Source organism: Schistocerca nitens, chromosome 1, assembly GCF_023898315.1.
Source record: "Schistocerca nitens isolate TAMUIC-IGC-003100 chromosome 1, iqSchNite1.1, whole genome shotgun sequence".
Classification (NCBI taxonomy): domain Eukaryota; kingdom Metazoa; phylum Arthropoda; class Insecta; order Orthoptera; family Acrididae; genus Schistocerca; species Schistocerca nitens.
Genome location: NC_064614.1, coordinates 966,376,265 through 966,400,567, shown reverse-complemented (window position 1 = coordinate 966,400,567; position 24,303 = coordinate 966,376,265). Strand labels below are relative to the sequence as shown.

Sequence of the window (24,303 nt, the reverse complement as noted above, 5' to 3'; positions counted from 1 at the left end):
AAAATCTAAAAATATAGTCAGTGTACTTGTGCAACGTACAACTTACAACTTGATACCTATTTGGTTAACAGAACTTTTATATTTTAAGTTTCAATTCTAAATGCAGCACATGATCTATGAAAGCCCATTATTTATTGTAGTATGCAGAAAGAAGCCACTTTTATCCTAGCTAGAACTGATTCTCAAAATAAATAAAAAATAGAGAGTAATTTGTTTCATCTGTTTCATGTTATGATCTATTCTGCAATCTTACTTCTCCTTCCCCCCAAACACACACAGACACACATGTGGTGAAAGTGTGCTCTTCTGGTATTATTACAGTCTATGTTTAGTATTATCTCTTACCATTCCATGAGAATGAAACAGAACAAATATTATCTGTGACACTGTTTGAAAGTCTTTTATGTTTCTATTCATAGTGGCTGGTCGATATTTTCTGAAGATATTAGCAGATTACTTGTCGATAACTGTTTCTTGTGTTTAGCACTATTTTCACTCCGTGGCACCTAAACTAAAAATGTTGAATTGTTCAAGCATCAATGATGATTTATTCAGGACCATTGTATTTGATTGTTGGAGCTTATTAAAGTATTTTTATGGATGGTTAAGAGTTGTTGATTTACCGACTTTTACAGGACCAAAATTTTCTTTGTAATAAATATGAGATTTTTTTATCTTAGGTTAGTATACTATCTCAGTTATATATTCTGAATATTAAGTTTCTTTGTAGTGGCATCAACAGAGATTATGGTGTAATAAACTTCTCTCACCACAGGATATTTCATGAAGTTACTAACTTGATGTTATAATTTTTGGCAGCCACCAAGAGCACATCGAGGCTGGCAACTTATACAAGCTGTGGACTTTGGCCCTGCTTGCCCACAGCCAATACAGTACATAGGAGCAACAAAAGGAATTCGCGACATGGATGAAGACTGCCTGTACTTAAATATATATTCACCAACAGTAAGTTAACCACTTTTCTCCAGAGCATACAAGATAAACATATGAATTTTGTTTTTGTATTCACCTGCAAGACATAGAAAGTTTAGGTACTAGGATAAGTTAACAATCTCTGCAGAGACTCAAATTTCCTCAAACATATTTTCAGGTGAAATACAATTTTTTGTCATCATCACCTTCTGTTTTAGACCTTGAGATGCACCCACTTTGTACTCCCTGAAAAAAAATTAACTTTTCGCCCTCAGGCGAGTTGCAGCTACAGTGTTTTGCCTGAGACCCTCCTACTGATACAAATCATGGAGTTTCTTTGAGTGAATTGGGCATTTATGTAGATTCTTGAGTAATACAGAGTGTTGCCAGTGTTTACTTGGATGCAAGGCAAAGAAAGAAACGCACCTTCTCAAACTGAGTGCCTTAGCTCCATGCATTGTTTAACTATGAGAGTCATTGTCAGTAGGGATGGGAAGTTAATTGCAACTGATAAATTAATTGTAATTGTTCTGGTAATCAATTGTTGGCATACTGATGTTTCTTTCACCACAATTTTACATAATCTGTTATCCTTATGCTTAATTCTTTCAGTTTTTTCACTTTGGTTTTAGAGTCTGTTGAGTTGTTGTCTATGACATGATCAAGGAAAGAAGTCCAACTACCTCCTAGTACTCATTGTACAACACGGGCACAAGTCGGAACATATCATGTCAACCATGTTCTGTTTATGACTGCTGCCAACATCAGTGCCGTAATAACAGTAGTGGCTCTTAAGTAGTTTGGTGAAGTATTGTGTTGAGTGCATCAGCTCAGAAATAAATAATGTAATGTAAGGTGTTTGAACGTGTATTTCTCTATAATGTCACCAAACCTTGTTACTTTTATCGTAATTTATACCATAGCTGCTGATCAGTAAGGTATGTGGACCTGTGAGTTGTCATCAGTGGACAGAAATGGGCAAACATTTCCCCCTTTCACATTCCCTCATCGCACAGTGGCAATGTCATCCTTTCTCTGTTCCTCGCCCACCTATGAATCACTTGAAAATTAACCATGTGTCTCTGAAAGACAATAACATAAGTATTCTGGTAGTCTATTTCCCATTTTGTTATAAAGTTCAAAAAATGAACAGCAAAAATAAGTATATAGTTGACTATGTTTTACTGAAACTAAAGTAAAAACATTAATTATTTCACAGACACTAGTTTTGGCAGCATGCAAAAAGCTGTAGAACAAGCAATAGGATTCATACAAATAGTTTTGACAGTAAAATGAATAGTTACATGCATAAAACAAAGTGTCAGTGTATCAGATAAATTTCAGAGACTTGGTTTGCTGGAAAATTGGAGTGTAAAATTCTTAAGCTCTTTGAGCAGTGCTCCACAACACAGAACTCAATTTTTTAATACTTCAACATTTTATTTCTTTGTCAGATGTAGTGAGCACTGATATGCTGACAATCTGGAGATCCAAATATGCTCAATGGTTATGAAATTTCAGTTATAAAAGAAACCATTACACTTCTGCAGCCCTTATACTGAGTTATTGAAGAAATCAGTGATCAAAATTATGTAACAGATAGCAAAAGTAATACCCTTTATTTATTTGTTGTGAAGAAAGTTAACAGACGCAGATATTTTGACACCAGAATGTAAAAGTCTCAGAGAGAACCTCGAAGAACAATACCAAAGACGCATTCAGAATACTGAGAAGACCAACTGTTGGCACTGTGCGTGATTCTAGATCCTTTCTTCAGGTGGCTCCATTATCAAGATACCTTGGTGATAACTATAGCCATTAGCACATTATATGTCATGTTCAGAAGAAGCAGACGCAGACAATAGCCCATGCCAAAGAATCACAAGTACAGTTACCAGCTACTGCAGAATATGAGGTGTGTAACACTCATGAGACATTTGTTTCAATACAGCAGTAGCACAGTAACAACAAACAGCCAGGATTTAGTCTCTAATTCAACTTACACCAAAATGTAATCCACTGAAAAAATAATTTCCTTTTGCAATTCTGGAAAGACAATGAGGCAATGTATGCTTTTCTGCATAGTTTGTCTTGCAAATATCTGGGAATAGTAGCTTCCTCCATACCTTCTGAAAAGACTGTTTTCTAAGCAGGGGACTTAGTAACAGATTGCCGTTAGAGACTCAATGGAAAAAGATTACAAATTAGTGTTCGTCTGTTCACTTCCTGAAAAAACTGGTGCTTGTAAGCATGTTCACTATATCATCTGTGATGAAAATTAATTAGCTTTACTAATAAATGTTGAATGGGTGTATATTTCTGCTAAAAATGAAAAAAAATGATAATTACGTAATTGGCAAAACTGAGCAACTACTGTTAGTTATGGCTTGAAAAGCATAAACATGATGGTATCACTTTTTCTTAGAATAAGCCTTTTTACCACAAAAAATTATTTTAGGGGAATGCTTAATAGACCTAAAAATAAAGACATAAAATAATGATCTATCAATAACTGGTTATTAGGATACAGTTAATCAACATAATTAATCAATTCATTTAAGTCATCAAAAAGGCCAATTAATCATTTCTTACTCATCATTATTGATCCTGAGTTGTCAGTTGTCCTTCTCTCTGATAGTCTTACAAATTCACCCTTGGGAATTCCACAGTAATAAATGCATAATTTTTCAGTCTTCCTGTTTTGTCTTGCATAAGCTATTTTGGATACCATCTGACAGTCTTATATACGTATATATTTTGCAATTTAATACAACTTTACAGTTGTTTCTCACATTCTAGCTCCCAAAATCTCCAATCTTTGCAATATTCTGCCTGCAAATTTCTCTCTGACATAGCTCATCTGATTCTCTTTTTTTCCGTGTTATTTTCAGGCATCCTCTTCTTCTCATATCAGTTGGAATCCATTCCATCATCTTCTTAGGGCATCTGTCCGCACCCGAGTAGTATACACTCCCATACCATTTCAACCGTTTTGCTTCGACTGTATCCACTGCAGCTGCATTTCTCAACCCTTTGTTCCTTTGAGGCATACCAGAGTTGTGATTCAAACCTTCGCAAGACACCTACATTTGATCTTTTTCCTGGAGGCAAATAAAGCAACCACATAAAGTATGTACATACAATACATTTTTTAAATTATGGAACAACTATAAGAAACAAATTTTAAAAATTTGTTATGTGAGACTCTTGAATAGGAGCAATTATTTTTTATGTTCTAGAAATGTTATTTTTGGAAGATTAGAAGACATTAAAAGTCTCACAACACACCTGACATGTATTTGCAACACACCATTGTCTCTTTCAGAGACTGTGATCATGTATGCGTGAGTTGTGTTTGTGTGAGTGTGTGTGCGTGTGTGTATGATGGCTAATTCTGACAAAAGCCTGGATGGCCAAAAGCTAATTGTGTGACAGTCTTTTTGTTGTGCCTTTGTGACTCAGCATCTTTGCTATGTGGTGAGCAGCAACTATTCTTTTCATTGTATTGTACACATCCACAGCTTTGCACATAACAGAGCTTTCTGCCCATCTGCTAACCCTCAGCAGGAAATACATTCAAAAGAACATTGTTCATGAATGTTGAGCACAATTCCAATTAACTTCTCTGACATTTGATAAGGATGTATGAAACATGAATAAATGTCAGCCAGTGATAAAATGTGAAAGTGCACTTAATGCTTAAAGCAAATGTTCTTTCATTATGAAGAGAAGTCATGAGTATCTCTTTTTTTGTTATTTTCATTACATATCACTTGCAAAGTATCTCTCCACAGGCAAAACTGTCACTAGGGAGTATTAATGGACAAACTGAAGGATGTGCTTCAGGGGCAATTCTAGAAGTTGGTCATGGGAGGGGGATGGAATATCACTTAATTAAAGGAGAGTTTGGGTCCTCTATGGACAGATTGGTAAAATTTAGTTTTGCTTAAAGTAGTTTTTGGTAACTGTTTTGGAGTTCAGGGTAAAAAATGTGTTTTAATAAATAATAAGACACCTATTGTAAGTTAAATGATATTTATTGGTTTATATAGTAAGCTATTTTCCACCCTTATTTTTTTGTTAAAATGTGTTTGAAATACATTGTAACCTATATTGCTAAATAATTATTAAAAAAAGATTGAATCTGTTGGAGTAATATATTCACTGATTTCTGAAGTCATTTTATCCAGTGTAATATGATACTCCATGGGGGGGGGGGGGGTGTCTATAGCGCCCCCTCCCCACCCCGCCCTTGCCACTGCCCCTGATGTGCTTACAGCTTAAAGGTCAGCACATTGCCAAGAAGAAAGTTCTGTTCCATCACAATAACACATCATCACACACATTGTTTGATTTTTGCAGTAAAACTGTGTGACAGTTGCATCAAAACACTTCTGTATCTGCCATATCCATCAGAAGATGATGTTTATGTCAAATAATACAGCTTAAGCTTTGATGGACACTTGTTTTGTGTTGTTGGATAACTTTGATTTTATTGATGGTATTGAAAAGTGAAATGTTATCCACCAAAATGTGTTAATCTAAGGATGAATTTGTTGAAACCTTATAAAAAAATATATCTTATATAAATCTTGAGTTTCTTTATCAGCCTGAGAAGTTTTTTAAGGTTTCTTGTAATTCTTATGGCTGTTTTCCTCACTTGAATGTCATGTGGTTCACTCATTGTTACATGTAAATATTACTGTACAGTCCACTGAGTTCCAGCACAGCCAGTAATAAGATTTTCTGTTCTGGTTCCAGACAGCATCAGGGAGAGCCCAGCCTTTTCCTGTTATGGTTTATATACATGGTGGAGATTTTACCAGTGGTGCCTCAAACTTATTTCCTGCTCATATGATGGCTGGTTTTTATGAAGTGGTTGTAGTGACTATAAATTACAGACTGGGAGCTTTAGGTGAGACAATCTTAAATATTTAATTCAGGCTGTAAGTTAATAATTTTATTAACCACCCGATGTGTTTTAGTGTTACATTTAGTACACAATTGGGTTTTACTGGTTATGTAATTGCCCTTTTTCTCTTATTGTGTCAATATTCCTTCTTTTTAATGCTATCCCTTTGTGGGGAAAACAGCATTTTGCATTAGACATAGAAGTTGTATATAGTTGGTGGAGCAGTAATGAGAGAAGCAGTACAGACAAACTGAACTGGCAGAAGATCTATTATTCATCTGACAAAGAATCATATCTGTTCCACAGAACTTTCATAAGAAACCTACATTAACATTTGCTTTTACTTACAAGTCAATTCTTGCAACAAAGCAACTTGAAAGATAACATTTATGTTTTCTGTTTAAAGGTTTCTTGAGCACAGGAGATGAAAACTCACCTGGGAACTATGGTATCCTAGACCAAGCAATGGCTCTAAATTGGATAAATGACAATATCAGGTTCTTCAATGGAGATTCTAAGTCAATCACTCTGTTTGGACCTGGAGCAGGGGCAGCATCAGCAGGATTGCTTATGGTGGCACCCCGCACAAGAAACCTAATCAGCAAAGTGATCGCACAGGTAACCAATCTTAATTAGTACCTTAGGTCAGTTTTATGTAGGCAAGTGTCCATTCAAAGAATTTTTCACATAACATTGACAGTTTCCTGATCTTATTGGTATTATTTATGTTGGCCTGCACTATACAAGGAGTTAATAGTCCATTACAGTGGACCAAAAGTAAAACATTCATCTTTTAAAATCAGTAACCCATATCATACTTCGTATTGTGGCAAGAAAGAACTTATAAAATTATTTAAAATCATTGCACTCCTAGCATATTACCCATGAATTTTTAAATGTGTCTTCTGTTGGTATCAACACTGTAATATGTATTAAGACTGAAAATGAGGTCTTTTTTTTTTTGTATAGAGTGGCTCTGCATTGGCTGACTGGGCATTCACCATAGACAAATACAGAGCACAAAACACAAGCCGAGTATATGCTCAGCACATAGGATGCAGCATTGAAACATCATGGAAACTGGTCAATTGTTTGAAACAGGGGCGTTCCTATATTGATCTTGGAAACAGCAAGTTCCAGGTATAATGCAGCTTGTTATTAAAAAAAAAGTGAATTTTCTTTCAGTGGTCTAAAAAGAATTCTCTATTTTTTTTAGCCTCAGGTTGGTACCTTCCCTTGGGCTCCGGTATTGGATACTAATTTTACTATGCCTGGTGACAGCTGGTATGAGGGTTGGAAAGAAAGAGATTGGAGATTTCTCTCAGAAACACCTGAGTCTTTAATCAAAAGAGGTGAATTCAATAAAGGTTTAAGCTACATGACTGGTGTTACAACCCAAGAAGCAGCATACATGATATGTAAGTGAACCAATACGACATTTTGTGGTAAGCCCAAAATACTATAACCAAAAACAGACTAACAGTACACAATAGAGAAGAATAGCAAATAAATGCACTTTCCCGAAATTTGGAAAAATGAAACAACATTCTTCAAAACACAAATAACAACGTACCTCAAACATGAACTTTTAAAATTGGTTTTTTTCTTCATCAGGAGCAAAGGACAATGGTCACGAGGAGGGAACTGGTAAGTGTTGAGAAAGTCTATATACATTCTGTTCCAATGCAGAAGCAACACTACACTGAGAATTGCATTGAGGCTTTTGTTTAATATCCATAATTGGTACACCTGACACTGAGGTTGTGATAACTAAACAAATTTTTGTTTTACAATAGGAACTCATTAGTATTGCTGTGGGTAAGGCTTATATGCCACATAAAATAATGAACACAAAATTTAAGTATATAGGATTACTTTTGTATTTCTAGCTACATAAATACCCATTTGTAAACAATATAGGATAACTCGACAGTGAGAGTAACTCCAAAGGTAAACTTTGAAGCAATGGTAATACACACTAAAGTCGATTACTGGATTAATTATTTACACAGGCTCCCTCCCCCACCCCCACCCCTCTCCCCGCCCCACATCAGCCCCAGCCCTTAATAGTGCAGAGCACCTGGAGTGTAAAAGAATTTACAGTTTATATTTACTGGCTGGCTCTTTTGCAGACTGTTGGCGGCAGTGATCAGTGATTGCCATCATAGGTGTGGCTGCTGGCAAATGGAGTGGAGGGGGGGGGATAGGTCCACAGGTCAGGTCTGCATGAATGTCTCTGCACTTGGTGATACTTGTAGATTGATGGGGTGTCTGCTAAGAATGAATGTACGACCCACACTGCCTTGACTCGAAATAGAGACCTTTATGATTTTGCAAGATCTCCGAGATGTAGTCTCCCCATTGCAACACCAGAAAGAGCTGGTGTACAGTGGTTGGAGTGGTCATGTTTGCTCGTGGGTGTGACAGAGTGTGAGCATTGTTAAAAGCAGCTTGGCAGAGCTTTAACAAAATGTAGGGCCTTAGTTTCTGCTGGGAGACATCACACCATTGTGTTAACTTGGTGCCTGACAATGGGATCTGTGGGAGTCACAGTCCTGTGGAAGAGTTGGCCAATAAATGCTGTAGTCATATATTTGCAGTCTCAGTGGTGGTGAGTTCTTTGTAGTCCATGGTTTTTGCCAAACCACAGGTGCAGGAAAAGTAATTGGAATTGTTTTTTACTGCCCCTTATATGTGTTGCACATCCATTGTGATCTGGGTGATGCACTCATGTCTGAACTGCCATGGAGCACACTTATCACTGTTGTTGTAGAGAGCAGATGCTGTTGGTTTGTGCTTAGGGTGAGCTTTAATGTGGGGGCAGAAATATTTAACAGCTTCATTAAATTGCAAGCAGTTCTCTGTAATACATGCTCCACCACTATATGCTAGTTACTACTTTTTGGGAAAAAATCCTACAGTTACAAATTTTTTTGACCTGTTGGTGCAGGACTGCACCAATTGCTGCTGACTAGTGCCTGTGACTTCAGCAGTGTAGATGGCACTGAGTGAGCAAGGAGCACTGCACTAGTTCGGCGCACCTGAAGTTCATGGTTTTGTGCAATACGGTGCTTGCTGTCTGAAATGCCTGTGATACCAGCAAACATTAATTAAGTTGCCTCCAGGGTGCTTGTAATTTTCGAGTTGTTGCACTGTAGTGTGTCAGAATCACATCTGTTTAATACATCCTTTCCGTTGCTAGTGTGACCAAACTTATCCTGCCAGCACCTCAGCTGTGGCGCATAAACTCTGGAACTCTTTGGATATGCTCAGCGGGTGTAGGTCATGATAGCAACACACTCTGCTGTTTTCTCTTTGGCCATGTTCAGCGTCTGCCAGATGGAGTCAGCTGATGACATCATGGCAACTGATTTTGGCATCTGCAGTCTGGTGTGTATACTATTGACCACTTGTTTATTGGTTGATCTTTGTGCACTAGCACTGCTACTTGCACTTGTGCTTGTGATGGTAGTTGCTATTGCCAAATATGTAACAACACATCACCCGAAACAGTAAATGTGTTTATCATACCTTATAGGGGCTGCCAAGATTCTGAAGGGGTTTTGATTTGTCATTTTGTTTTTCTACATAAATCATGTGTTTAAGTTTGGCCGGGCAATTTGATGCAGCGAGCAATTAATTCAGCTTTTAAAGCAAGGCAAAGATTATGAAGTGGTGGTTGCATAATAACGTCCAGCACCAATGCTATCATCCGCTGGTCTCAATTGCTGATGACTAGCATAAATTGCTCGTAATCTCTGGTAACTTGTTGGTGCAAAAAATATTTTCCCTGACTGTGAATCAAATTTGTGGTTGGTTGGGAATAAATGGCAGGGCTCGTAACTGCAAACACAGCACAGAAGAACTGCTTGAACCAGTGGATGGACATTTGCTCCTGAGTATGGGTGCAGTGCAAAAGAAATCATCAGAACAGTCAACATTCTCAAATCTGGCATCATTTTACCTTCTCGCATAGTGGAAAATCAAATGCACTGTAGTGTGTAATTCATATTTTCATTTCATTTGTTGAATCAACACGGGGCTTTGTACTGTTTTAAAATACCAGCTCTTTGCATTGTACTGTGTTCACTTTTTGCATTGCAAGAAGAGAGAGCTCCAAATCTTTTATGGCAAATTTATTGAATCTCATTCTTGATGGCACACCACTGATTGTGAGTGTTTTCCATTTTTGTGGCACTGTATATAGCTGTCTCCAAAATAAATTATCCAACTTTATAATTGTTTCTGTAGTGTCAGGGTCACCAGTTGTATGGTAAGGCTTATACAACACACAAAACAATGTACTCATATTTAAGGGCACAGAATTACTATTTACTTCTAACTACACAAATACCAGGTTGTAAATGGCATAGGATAACTTGACACTGAGAGTAACTTCAGAGATACGATTTGTACCAGTCGTACCTCACACTACAGTCAGTTGTTGAATCAGTTATTCCCACATCACTTCATAGGGGAAAAAGAACTGTTTTTCCTTGGTAAAATGCCTTTTACCCTATTATCTTGGCAGTAAACCACTAACTATGATTAAATATATCCTTGACAGTTATTAGGAGCCCATTTTGTGTACAAAATAAGATTATTAAGGGTGTGCTTTTGGGAGTACAACTGAGTTGTAGATTCAGTTTTTATGCACATTTTAGAGATGCTCCTCTTCTTTCATGTCACTGTTTCCATTGCTCTTCTTATGAACTAAAGTTGGGATGGTTGCAGAGAAATGGAAATTTCTGGTGGCTGCTATCATCCATATGACTGATGGCTTCTCAAAAGTTTGAAACATCCCGTCCCCCTTCCCCCCTCATCTCTCCCCCCAACCCACTTGCTCTTATGCTTACATGGCTTCTTTTATTCTCTCTCTCTCTCTCTCTCTCTCTGTGTGTCTTTTCAATCATTTCCTCATCCTGTTCAGTACATCCCATCAAGATTTGGTATATGTCAAGCATTAAAGCAACAAAAGGTTTCAAAATGTCCTGTGATGCGGTATGGAATTTCTCATTGTCTATTTAAAAATTCATAAAATAAAATAAATAGAATAGTGAGCTACCTGCAGCTATCTTCCATGCCAGTAGAATGTTCTATTACTGGACATTCAATAAACATTTACAGAAATGACATGAAATAATGAACACAAGGGATTTATGTAAGTACTTACTTACTGTGATAGTTACAAAGAAAAGAATCTTGAAACAGAATTAGTAGCAAATAAAGATATAAATTTTCACTTCTGACAAACACTTAACATGCATGAACAGAAGCTGAAAGAAGAATCCCTTCACAGTCTGATTTTTCCCAACATTTTTTTTTTCTTCTCTCACATAAAGCAAACTCTGATTCGGGTAACTAGTGGTTCTCTCTAGGTAAGTATTAAGCTTTCTGTTTTATTTGGACATACTTACTGTAACAGTTATGCAGCAGGTTTCTCTGGAGACTTGAATATCATTTTGTAATTGTGAGGAATAACACTGCAAGTGAAGAATGCATTTTTTCACCACTTTTTTGTGCCAGGCACAATATTTCAAGATTCTGTTTGATTGTAATTAATAAGTCAGAAAAGACTATTCATAAAACTGACATGTATAATGTGTTATTTTTACTTTCTAATATTTATTTCTTGACAATAATAATTTATTTTCACCTCATGTTTTCAGATGATAATGACACTTTAGCACCTTACTATACTGTGGACAATCAATTCTTTGATCAAAAAATAAGAGAGTTGGTTTTTCGTTATAACTACACTTTAAATCCTGAAGGGATATATCAAGCAATTAAGTACATGTACACCTATTGGCCTGAACCTAACAACACCAATTATATCCGTGATCGCTATATTGATGTAAGTACTTGTCTTATATATTATTAATTAATTCCTTCTTTTGAAAATAACTAAAAATTAGTATAGATGTGATAACAAGAGATATAAAATAGACATTAGTAGTTAAATGGCTTTTGTATGTCTCAAATGAAAATTAATTGGAAAAAGACTAATATACAAACATTTAATGTATATTTGATTCTTCCCATCATTAAACTTTTATGACCTGCAGTAGATTTTTGAAAAGAAAGCAAAGCTCACAATTTTAACAACACTAGAAATCTAGAATGGAAAATATAACAAAAATGGAAATTTCTGGATCACAGCAATAAATAAAAATGAGGACAGACAAACATTCATCTGTAGGAGAGTTATGTAAAATTTTACACAGTGTATATTAGTTCATAAAAGTTAGAGCAGCAAAGACAAGCTGCAGGCAGGTAGATTTTAACTGAGGACACTGACAGCAATGGTCACGAGAGAACAGGTAAAGGAAGAGAAACATGCTAGGACACAGTTAACAAAGAGAGGGGAAAGAAAGTACCATCAGTGACTGAGACAATAGAAGAGAAAGACTCAAAACTGGGAGAAGAATGGAGCATTGCAGTTGACAGGTAGTAATTGTTATGCATGAGGACAGACCATCACACTGTCTAGCCATCAGTCAATAGTGTGTAGAGATAAAACCTATGACAAGTATTCATGCATTGGTGCAAAACCAGTTTGAAAGCAGTAAAAGAAATGAGAACACTGCCAAGTCTGAGTCAACTGTAATAAAATAAATTGTGGCCACACCAGCAATTTTCAAACATGTAATACACTGTCCAGTCACATTAATGTGACCTTCTGTCAAAAGCCCGGATAACCAACTTCTGCAGCATGGACCACTGTGAGATGTGCAGTAAGAATGTCAATGAGCTTCTGGAAGGTACCAAAAGGTATGTGGAGCCAAGCCAACTCCAGTGCTGTGACAAGCCACACTGGGTTTCTCGGTTGCAGATCAGTGGCGCAAACAACCTGATCGAGGTGGTCCCACAGATTCTTGAATGAGTTTAAACCTGGGGAATTGAATGGCTAGTGGAGTACGGTAAACTCATCCAGGTACCCTTCGAACCACTCACATTCTCTGTGAGCTGTGTGACATGTTGCACTGTCCTGCTGGTATACGCCATCCTGCCGAGGAAAAAAAAACTGCATGTAGGGGCAGGCACATTCCCCAAGGATGTGTGCACACTTGTGTTGATACATTGTACCTTCCAGAATGACAAGATCTTCCATAGAGTGCCACAAAAACATTCCCCAGACCATTAACATTTCTGCAGGGTGTTAGCTTTCTGAAGTTTCACACCATACATCCCAACGTCCATTGGTCCGATGGAGCATAAAACATGATTCATCTGAAAAGGCTGCCTGTTGCCACTCAGTGGACATCCAGTTGTGGAAACTGGCAAGCAAATTCCAGCCTTCATCATCGATGAATAGCAGTCAGCATGCACTTGCTGTGGATGCCCCAGACACAGCAATATTCACCTAATGGTCATTGAGGAGACACTGTTGGTAGTCCCTCGGTTCATCTGGGCAGTCAGTTGCTCAGCAGTTGCATGTCTATTAGCCCATGCACATCACCGCAACTATCATTCAACCCTGTCACCTATGGCCCGTGGTGCACCCCGGTTGCCTCAGTGTCGATTTTGGATAGTGCCATTTAGCCATGCATGGTATACTTTTAAGCACAGTGACATGCGAACAGTTTACAAACTTTGCCTTTCAGAAATACTTCCACCCTTGGCCTAAAAGCCAATGATCGTGCCCTTGTGAACATCAGATAAATTGCTCCGTTTACATATTACGACAATGACTGCCCTGCTTTCTGTATCCCTCCCCAATGTGCTTCATATACCCTCCACTGCTAGTGCTGCCACCTGCTATGTGTGACTGGTTATTGCACACTGACATCAAATGCAGGTGGTAGTCACCTTAATCTGACAGGCCCATGTATAATCAGCAGCCGAGTGCATGTTGAAGTGGTGATTGTCAATGTGCACTCAGCTGCTCATTTTATTACCTATTTGATAATTGCCAGCACTGTGACGATTTATTTTACTACAGTTGATTCACACTGGGCATTGTTCTCAGTTCTGATACTGCTTTAAACCTGTTTTCATATCTGTTTTATGTGTGACTTCCTGCCGTAGGTTTTACCTTTGCTGGAGAGCATAGTGTCTGTCCTTGTCTATGACAACTATCACTTGACAACTGCATCATAACCAAAACTGGCCAATAGTGGATAGCAAACAACATTTACAGCCAATGTTAGAAATGTTGTCATTTCAGGCACAGCTAGAATACTAATTAAATGAGACTCATATTGTGATTATTATGAGATGAGAGGTACTTGATGTCTTATGTGAGGTCCCAGGCTGCATGCACATTGGAGAGCCAATGAAGCAAGCAAAGTGTATAGTAGTCTGGCTGCAGTCATGCTAACTAAGCATATCAAGCACTGACATGTTCAAAAATATGGATGTTGCAGATGTAACACACATAAGCATCCATGGTTCTAGAGTTTTCACTATCGTGCCATGATGGATTAACCTGAAATAATGAAGGTTCAACAGTAGAAGTCATTACATAAGTTTATGTTTCACATCCTCCACATGCACCAAAACTTCTGGAGGACTTAGAGGTAAGCGGAAGTCTTCCTGCACATGTTCAAATGGTTCAAATGACTCTGAGCACTAAGGGACTTAACATCTGAGGTCATCAGCCCCCTAGAACTTAGAACTACTTAAACCTAACTAACCTAAGAACATCTCACACATCCATGCCCAAGGCAGGATTCAACCTGCGACCGTAGCAGTCGCGCAGTTCCGGACTGAAGCGCCTAGAACTGCCCGGCCACCGCGGCCAGCTCCTGCACATGCCAAAATTATGTTTTGTACCATTAAGGCTGACATCGAAAGATATACCAAGTTCTTCACTGTCTTCCAATACGGATTTTAGATACTATCAAAAAGAATGAGAGGCTATTCTTCATAGAGTTCAGACCTAAGTAATTTCTGGTAAAATTCTAAAATTATTTGGGACTTCTTTGCATTCAGTATAAGTTCTTGGTTTTGAATCCATCTGACTACTGAATACAGACTGTAATTCATCTTCAAGTCTAGCACGTAACACTTTGTAGCCAACACCCATAAAAACATAGATGCTGCTAGCCCAGCCAAAAGTCCAGTCTTTGTGATTTTATGGGTACGTTTTCTCAGGGTTTCCTTTTCCCCTTTCCATATTCTATGAATCGCCACTACTCTGGGGTTCTCAGTCGACATTGTAGTTGCCAAAGATTGGGTCAGTAGATGGTACGGGCATGCTGGAAAAAGATATTTTTTTCTTTTTTTCAATCTTGCCAGTGATAAGCTTTTGCCATTTCAGCTCAGTTATTCATCATGATGAAGCATGGTCTGACCACTGATGAAATGCTCATGATTTTGAAGAGAGTGATATCAGTTTTTGTAAAGGGAAACACCTAACAACAATGCAGTGTACGTCAACCATCTGTGGAGATCTTGTAGGAAGCAGAGATATCAAACCACAGCCCCGTAAATCAGAACTCACCAGACTAACTACCAGCTCGTAGATGTTGCAGCAAGGTCCCATTTCTTGGGCCTTTTTTCGATGAAAAGCTTACATGGCTGCCCCATATTCACCACCTGAGGATGACAGTACTCTCTGCTTCCTGGCCCACATATCTTGGGGTGCAGACCATGCTACTCCTCTCCATTTTTACCATGCTCTGGTCTTGTCCAAACTAGATTATGGAAGTCAGGTTTATGACTCAGAGACTTCTTCCACTTCGAAAATACTTGATCCTATTCACCATTGGTGCCTTTCGCACTAGTCCCATTGGCAATCTCCTCACAGAAGCGGGGATTTCCTCTCTGCAGATACGATGAAGCCAACTCCTGGTTTATTATGCAATCGCCATTCACAGATTCCCTGACCATCCCGTGTACTCTGTCCTCTTTGCAAGCGAGGGACATCTCCCTCCTGATCACCGCCCACAGGTGGGATTGCCGGTTGGAATACATCTCACTTCCCTCTGTCAGGATCTCCATCTCCATTCACTGAAATGTGCCCCGTGTATTTCCTCTCACATCCCCCCTCGGATAGTGCCTAGACCATGGATTAGGACTGACCTATTCCAGGGTCCTATGTTCTCTGTCACACCTTTGGTCTTCCGGCATCTTGTACATTCCATCCTTGCAGAGTTCCAGGGTGCTACCATCAGATGGTTCTAAGATGATAGGTAAAGTAGGATACGCTTTCACGGCTCCTAATAGCTTAGAACAGTATTTATTGCTGGAATCATGTAGTGTGTTCACAGTAGAGCTACTAGCTATTACCAGTGCCCTCCACTTTGTTACTCAGGCCTCCTTCCACAGTGTCTTAATATGTATTGACTCATTGAGCAGCCTGATACTCTCATCATCCTTTGGTCTCTGTTATCCATGATCTTTCCTCCTCATTTGGCCATGCCACCTGTTCAGTTGCCTTCCTCTGAGTCCCACGTCATATGGGTATCAGGGAACTGGCTGACCGTTTGGCTAAATAAGCTGATACTCACCCTCGATTCCCTTTCATGACCCCAGCTGTGGATATGCAGATCTATGTCAGCTCTCTCTGTGCCCTAAAGTGGGATGACATCTGGTGTGCTACCGCTCTCAGTAATAAACTCCGCACAATCAAGTAGACTACCACGCTTTGGTGCCCTTCCTTCCACTCCTCTTGGAAGGAGTCCACTGCTTTATGCCATCTACGCATTGGTCATACCAGGTTCACCCATTGTTTCTCCTGTGTAACAAACCACCCCAACAATATATGTGGCTCTAGTTGGGGCCTCTCTTCACATTTTATTAGTCTGGGGTCCCATGACCACTCCCCTGTGGAAAAACCTCTCTTATTTTCTAGTTTTTAGATTGGTTCTTACCTATTATGCCTTTACTGTGTGTGTTGTAACTTCCTTGTTTTATAGTTTGACTCCCCTAATGGGATCCATCCACTTTTAGCAGACCCTCTTTCTTCTGTGAGTAACTTTGGAATCATGGCTTGATGATCTCGCCATTTGGTCCCATAAAGCCTCTCAATCAATCAATCAGTCTCAAAATTTGTCAGTGAAAAATGCTAAACTTGTCTGGAAATTAGGGAATATCAGGGAATTTCACTTGGGGAAATTTGTGGCAACCCTGATACCAATCTAAAAAGCTGTGCAATGATTCCAGCAGAGTTTGTACATGGCACTGCTGCTTTCACAGGTGGCCCAACCTCTGATGAGGTAGGATAAGCCTGTGACAGGACTGGAATAGGGAGTGCTGGGTGGGTGGATTGATTAGGTCTTGCACCTGGCTCTTCCACTGGGATACAATTCTTGCAGCAAGAGGTTGGGATTGGGAGTGGCATAGGGACGGACTAGAATTTGTGGAGGTTGGGTGGGTAACAGGACACCACTTTAGGAGGGGCGAGAAGGTTCTTAGGAAGGATGTCCCTCATTTTAGCGCATGATGATAGGTAAAGCCCTGATGAAGGATATGGATTATTTGTTCCAATCTGGGGTGGTACTGAGTGATGAAGGGGGCACTTCTTTGTAGCTGGTTCTTGGTTGTGGTGGGAAGATTGGGATGAGAGGAAATCACACAGACAATCTGTTTATCAACTAGGACTGGGGGATAGTGCCTCTCTGTAGAGGCTTTGGTGAGACCCCACAGCATAATGGGCAAATTCTTGTCAGCTCCCCCATGTGGCCAGGCTGTATGGAAGGGAATTTTTGGTGTGGAAAGGATAACATGTAATGAAGGTGCTGTTGGTGTTTGGTGGGTTAATGTGGACATAGGTGTGGATGGAGTCATCACAGAGGAGGAGGTCAACGTCCAAGTAGGTGGCACACTTGGTTGAGGAGGACTGAGTGAAGCAGATGGGAGAGAAGGCATTGATGTTGTCAAAGAATAAAGATGGGGTGTCTTGGCCCTGCGTCCAAATCATGAAAATAAGTATGCTGAGGATGTCACCAAAGCCTTCACAGACAGGTGTTATTCCCCAGATCTAGTCCACAAACAGATCTCCAGTGCCATTTCCTCTCACACCCCAACTCTCGCACCATGTCCAAAAACCAGCTGCAAAGGAGTGCCCCTTTCATCACCTAACAGCACCCCAGACTGGAAGAAATGAACCACATCCTTCAGCACACCTTTGATTACCTATAATCATGCCCTGAAACGAGGGACATTGTACCCAAGATCCTTCCTACCTCTCCTAAAGTGGTATTCCATCAGCCACCCAACCTCCATAACATCATAGTCCGTCCCTATGCCAGTCCCAATCCCGACCCCTTGCCACAGGGACTATATTCCTGTGGAAGACTCAGGTGCAAGACTTGCCCAATCCACCCACCCACCATTTCCTATACCAGTCCTGTCACAGGCTTATCTTAATTCCATCAGAGACTGGGCCAAAAGCAGCCATGTCATATACCAGCTCTGCTGTGATCATTGCACAGCTTTTTATATTGATGTGACTACCAACCAGCTGGGCACAAGGATGAATAGCCACTGCCAAACTGTGGCCAAGACTAAAGTAGACCACCCTGTAGCACAACATTCAACTGAACATAACATGCTTGATTTCAATGACTCCTCCACTACCTGAGCCATCTAGATACTCCTGTCCACCACCAGCTTTTATGAACTGCACAGATGGGAATTTCCTTACAACACATTCTCTGGTTCTGAAATTATCCTGGCCTTAACCTACAGTAACCTACTGTTCCCACATCTGCCACTCAACAGTTTCCATCCCTTCTGTCATATTGCTTCCTCCCTATTCTTATCTCCCATTCTCTTTGTGTGCTGCCCTCAGCCAATGACCCCACCCATTTTTCCCCTTCTATCCTCCTCTCCTATTTAGCTCCTCATTCCCCCTCCCCTCCCCTCTTAATCTCCCTAAGTATAAGTTATTTTACACTAGCCAACACAATATGCAATTCACTTCTTGACAGAAAAAATGAGAACAAAAACTAAACTAAATCCTGTGAATACATAGAAACCACTACAGCTCCTGGCGTTTCTGCTGGGCTCCACAGCTGCTACTGAACTTCTTCATTCTAACAACAGATCTGCAGAATAAATGTAGTTATAGTATTCTCACAGTGTCAGCAGATATTGCACCCAATAATAAACAATGAAACCAGATACATTAGATTTACTTGTACAGACACTGCATGCACCACCAACAGACATTACTTTCAAAGATCAAACTCCTAAGAAGATTACAAAATTCACTATGTAACTAAAAAGTTATAATTTCTTTGGATTATGAAGGTGTTTCTATTGAAATATTAAAATCTTATAGTAACTTGATAGGACAATGCTTAAGCTATCTTTGTAATAAATCAGTGTCATGCGGCAGTTTCCTGATAAACTTAAATATACAGTAGTAACACATCTATGTAAAACTGGAGATGAGAAAACCACCTCCAGTTATAGACCTACTCTGTCGTAAAGAACCATTCACAGAAAAAGCAATACAAGACCACATGAATGAAGTCCTGCCAGAGCTAAATAAGAAATATTATCCTGTTTGTATTTTTATGATCATGCATTTTATGACCATGCCAAAGCTCTCGATTGTGTAGATCACAAAATTATATAAGCAAACTAAAGTGTTATTCCATCAGCAGCAGGGTCTCGTTGACAGACTGTATCACAGGCAAGAAACTAACTTCAGAATAGGGGAACATATTCATATGGGGTACCATAAGGATCAGTAGTGGGTCACTCTTGTTCTTAAACTGTATAAAATATAAAATGTTCTTTTAATGACTTTAATCTCACAATGACTCATGTTAAAACAATCAAAAATAAACTGATAGCACCAGAAATAGGCAGTAATACTGATACACTAAACAAAACACTGTATAAAATAGTCAGAATCCAGAAAGCCATGTAAAATATTCAAGATCCAGCTGTAAAAGAAAGTTGAAATTAGGTCAATGCATAGATAAATTAAACAAGAAGCTCGATGCAGTATGTTTTCCCTTAGAACCATCTCTCATTGTGTTGATCTAAGAATAACAGTTTTGGCTTATTCTGGATATTTTCTCTCTGTGTTTTCTTTTAGAATTACCGTCTGTGGCAGTGCACTTAATGTAAATAAAATTGATTTTAGAGAAGTGTTGTCCACTTGATAAATGATAACATTACTTGTTCAGGAAATAGAGTGCAATATGCAATGATTTATGATTCTGGATTTAAAATCACCGCAAACTCGCAATGACTCCTAAGATATACAAATAAAAGAGTAATATATTGGCTGTCTGGATACAAGAAATGGCTGAAATGACTTGTTGTTCTTCTACATGATTCAACTCTTTCTTTAAGTCATTTTGAAGAGAGAATAAAATAGATCTAGTTCTAAAGAACATTGATAGTGCAGATGATTTTATAGATATAGACATGAAAGCACAGTGTAAAACAGATTTGAAATACAAATGCTGAGAAAGCTCCCAGTCCAGAAATGTTTGAAGTCGCAAGATCTGTCACAACAAATAATGTTAATGCATTGCTGATATATTTGGGTACTGATTTGCCCTTAGGGCATAATTGCTTACTTGTTCTAAGAAAGTTGCAATTGAGGAGACTCAGTGAACTGAAATGTCTCTTCAGATTTAAGTTTGCTGTTTTTCTTCATGTGGTGTCGGTCTGTTGATCTAGTAGTAAAGTGCATAGCTGGCAACTGAAGTGTTATGGACCACATCCCAGTCAGAGCTTGGAATTCTTACTTTGCCAGAAATGATGCGTTGTTCAGCTTCCACATTAAATTGTAGGTCCCCTTTATGTAGTAGAAACACTGGGGCAGGTTAGGAATCTGTATGTCACTGAAGTGATGTCCAGTTGTAAGACCTGCACCAGACCACTGAACCACACAAAATTCTTGTTGTTATCTTCATATGATTGAAGACAATTTTGGTTCACCTCCATTTATGTATCCTGTCTATATTGCTTATCACAATTTACTTTGCTAGTAATTTTTTAAATAGTGACTTCCAGATGCATTAACATAAGATTTAATATATTGTTTGCTTCCAGATGATGTCTGATTTTCTGTACAGAGCACCAACAGATAAAATAGTGAAGTTACTTGTTGACAGAAATGTACCCGTATATATTTATGTTTTAAACACAACAGTGGAGGCCTTCAAACTTCCTCAGTGGAGAAAAGTACCTCATAATATAGAACACTACTTTCTAACAGGAGCACCTTTTATGGATGTTGGTGAGTACATAAAATGTGATAATTTTTGTTCGTTTTGACAAAAAGAAAAATTTCCTAATGCCCATCTTTGTTTAAAAAAGTTATGAGGTCTATTCATCATTCTAACTCAGCAATACATATTTAATCAGTCAAGAGGACACTTGAGGTACAAACATTATGACAAAATGTGTTAATATAGTAAGCAATACTTCCTTAGAAATGTTAATGGAAAATCATGAATAGAATGAACAAAGGCAACTACTCACAATGCAAGAAGTCAATGAGCAGTAAGTAGTCACATGTACAAGAAGTTATGGAACATGGGATTCATAGTAGATACATGTAGTGGCATGTTGCTCACTGGGGTACAAGGGAGGGAAGTTGGAGGGTGTAAGAAGTGGCAGACCAGTGAGAAAATGCCGTGACTGAGACTCTACACACCTATAAATGTAATTGAAGTGATGGATATGTATGAAGCTGGTGAGGGAGAGGAGTGAGAACAGAAAATGGTGTGCTGTAGGTGAAGGACAGGGACTAGTAGACATTGCATTCAGAAGGACTGCAATTCTAAAAGATGACAGTTTTCCATAATTCCACATTTGTACAATTCTCAGAAGAAAGGAAAACTTAATGGCTGAGCTACTCAAGCGTACCATTTGTACTGATTAATATGCACTGGCATTGGATGAGTGTACTTACTCATGGACATAGTATGAGTGACGTAATTTACTTTGATGCAGTGCTGTTTGGTGGTAACATCCTCATAAACATCACACAGTTATTTTGATGCTCTTAAATGACATCGTTCCTTACATGGACAACACTGCCACTGACGTGGTAGAATACAGAATTGACAGAAATAGAATAAAATGTGCAAGGTGGATGCATGGCATGTAATCAGATGATAAGAAATATCATGTGTGCTTCAGTGTGTATACATTTATATGTTTGTGACATTTTATTACCTCTTGAATATAAATATGTTTCAGATTTTTTTCTCCTAATCTGTGATGACCATATCACTTAGAATCTGAGGAAGTAACATCAGCACCTCTCTACATTTTCTAATATGTGTAATGCATTCTTATTTTATGATATATTCTACATACTAAACGATATCTTCACTTTGTATCTATTGAACAAAATCTCCTCTTTGTGTAGCCACTATCTTGCCTGTCTCAGATGGTTCAATAAAAATTTCTTTCATCTTAAGCCCACCAATAACACTTATACTGTGATAGCTACCATCCTTTCCAGACCAAAAAAATAGCAAGAGATAACCGTGAATTTTGACTCTCTTCTTCATGTGTAAATAATAGTGCAGCCACTGAGAAATAGTTCCTACAATTGTTGTTGTAAATCATGTAAAAAAAAAGGGAACACAATTAAATAAGGTTAAACTGTCAACTTGCTGAAATTCAGTACATTTATTTTTAAGTAAGCTTCATCATTTGTTAGCAGCCTTGTTTTAATCTCTTTTGAATCATGGATACCACAAATTATTTCCAATTTAGTCAGGAAAATAATAGTCCAGGGCGATTTTGCAGTATGTATGAATTGGTCGTTTCCTACATTTGTTACTTAAAAATAAAAATAAAAATTAGAAATAAACAAGAGAAGGCTAAATTGCTTCAAAATGGATTTCTGTATCTCTGTTAAAACATTTTATGTAGTGTTATTTAATTTTCAAAAAAATACAAATACATGTGAACATTTCAGAATTCTTTCCAAGAAAACCACGCTTAGAACGCACCATGTGGACACCAAATGATCGAAATATGAGCCATTTCTTCATGAAAGCTTACACTAATTTTGCAAGATATGGGTGAGTTTACAATTGAAATATCTTCCATCACCATTGCATCTGTGTTTTATTGAAGAACTAGAAAGTTAACTTGATCTCATTCTCCACTGTAGTGGTAATTAAAGCATATACAGGAAGCATATTTCATGAAAAATATTTAGTAACGTAACATTTAGCTAATTCTAAAACATTAGTACATCATATGCACATGTTTCTTCTATAAATTATTCCAGCATCATGTCAGACATTTTTGTATTAAATAAAACCATGAAAAATGTGTAACAGGAATTTTTTGTTGATCAGCTACTGCTAATTAATTTTTATAGGTAAATAAATCATCACAATAGACAATTGTGGAAATTGCTGCAAAGTAGTTGAAATGGTCAACAATGTGAAGACAACCTATGGTTTTTCATGTTGGCTGCTGTAAAGCAACCAGCTTAGATGGATATGGGTAGCCTTTGGTGCTATAGTAGTTGTGTCCATCACACCATGATTCTGTAGTAGGAGCAGTCAATCTTGAAACTCAAATCTTATATGCCACTAGTATAGGCGGAATTAGAACTGCATTTAGCAGCAGTTAAGTTAAGAACATGGTAGATGACTGGTCATATCTTCCACATCAGGTAAGAGGTTCTAAAATGCTGTAAGACTGCTACCTTTAGTAGCCACCAATGGCTTCACAGCTCTGGAGATGTAGACAAAAGTGTGCAGACAACACGAGTTCACGAACACTGAAAATACAGGGGAAAAAGTTCAACCTAATGTTAGAAGTAGCCAGGAGGTTGATAACCAAGAAGCTGTGCTGGAAGTACACTCCTGGAAATGGAAAAAAGAACACATTGACACCGGTGTGTCAGACCCACCATACTTGCTCCGGACACTGCGAGAGGGCTGTACAAGCAATGATCACACGCACGGCACAGCGGACACACCAGGAACCGCGGTGTTGGCCGTCGAATGGCGCTAGCTGCGCAGCATTTGTGCACCGCCGCCGTCAGTGTCAGCCAGTTTGCCGTGGAATACGGAGCTCCATCGCAGTCTTTAACACTGGTAGCATGCCGCGACAGCGTGGACGTGAACCGTATGTGCAGTTGACGGACTTTGAGCGAGGGCGTATAGTGGGCATGCGGGAGGCCGGGTGGACGTACCACCGAATTGCTCAACACGTGGGGCGTGAGGTCTCCACAGTACATCGATGTTGTCGCCAGTGGTCGGCGGAAGGTGCACGTGCCCGTCGACCTGGGACCGGACCGCCGCGACGCACGGATGCACGCCAAGACCGTAGGATCCTACGCAGTGCCGTAGGGGACCGCACCGCCACTTCCCAGCAAATTAGGGACACTGTTGCTCCTGGGGTATCGGCGAGGACCATTCGCAACCGTCTCCATGAAGCTGGGCTACGGTCCCGCACACCGTTAGGCCGTCTTCCGCTCACGCCCCAACATCGTGCAGCCCGCCTCCAGTGGTGTCGCGACAGGCGTGAATGGAGGGACGAATGGAGACGTGTCGTCTTCA

The 24,303-nt window shown here is 39.1% G+C and overlaps 1 protein-coding gene across 2 annotated transcripts in view; it reads left to right on the top strand.

Moving 5' to 3' along the window:
* The window catches only part of LOC126195018 (cholinesterase), a 182,529-nt gene that overhangs the window by 115,044 nt on the left and 43,182 nt on the right, over window positions 1-24,303 (top strand). For both annotated transcript variants that reach the window (XM_049933452.1, XM_049933461.1), the window contains exons 3-10: window positions 820-966; window positions 5,695-5,848; window positions 6,252-6,463; window positions 6,815-6,985; window positions 7,062-7,263; window positions 11,515-11,702; window positions 20,816-21,002; window positions 22,701-22,806. In XM_049933452.1, the coding sequence (XP_049789409.1) occupies window positions 820-966; window positions 5,695-5,848; window positions 6,252-6,463; window positions 6,815-6,985; window positions 7,062-7,263; window positions 11,515-11,702; window positions 20,816-21,002; window positions 22,701-22,806 (1,367 nt within the window). The remainder of the gene's footprint in view (window positions 1-819; window positions 967-5,694; window positions 5,849-6,251; window positions 6,464-6,814; window positions 6,986-7,061; window positions 7,264-11,514; window positions 11,703-20,815; window positions 21,003-22,700; window positions 22,807-24,303) is intronic.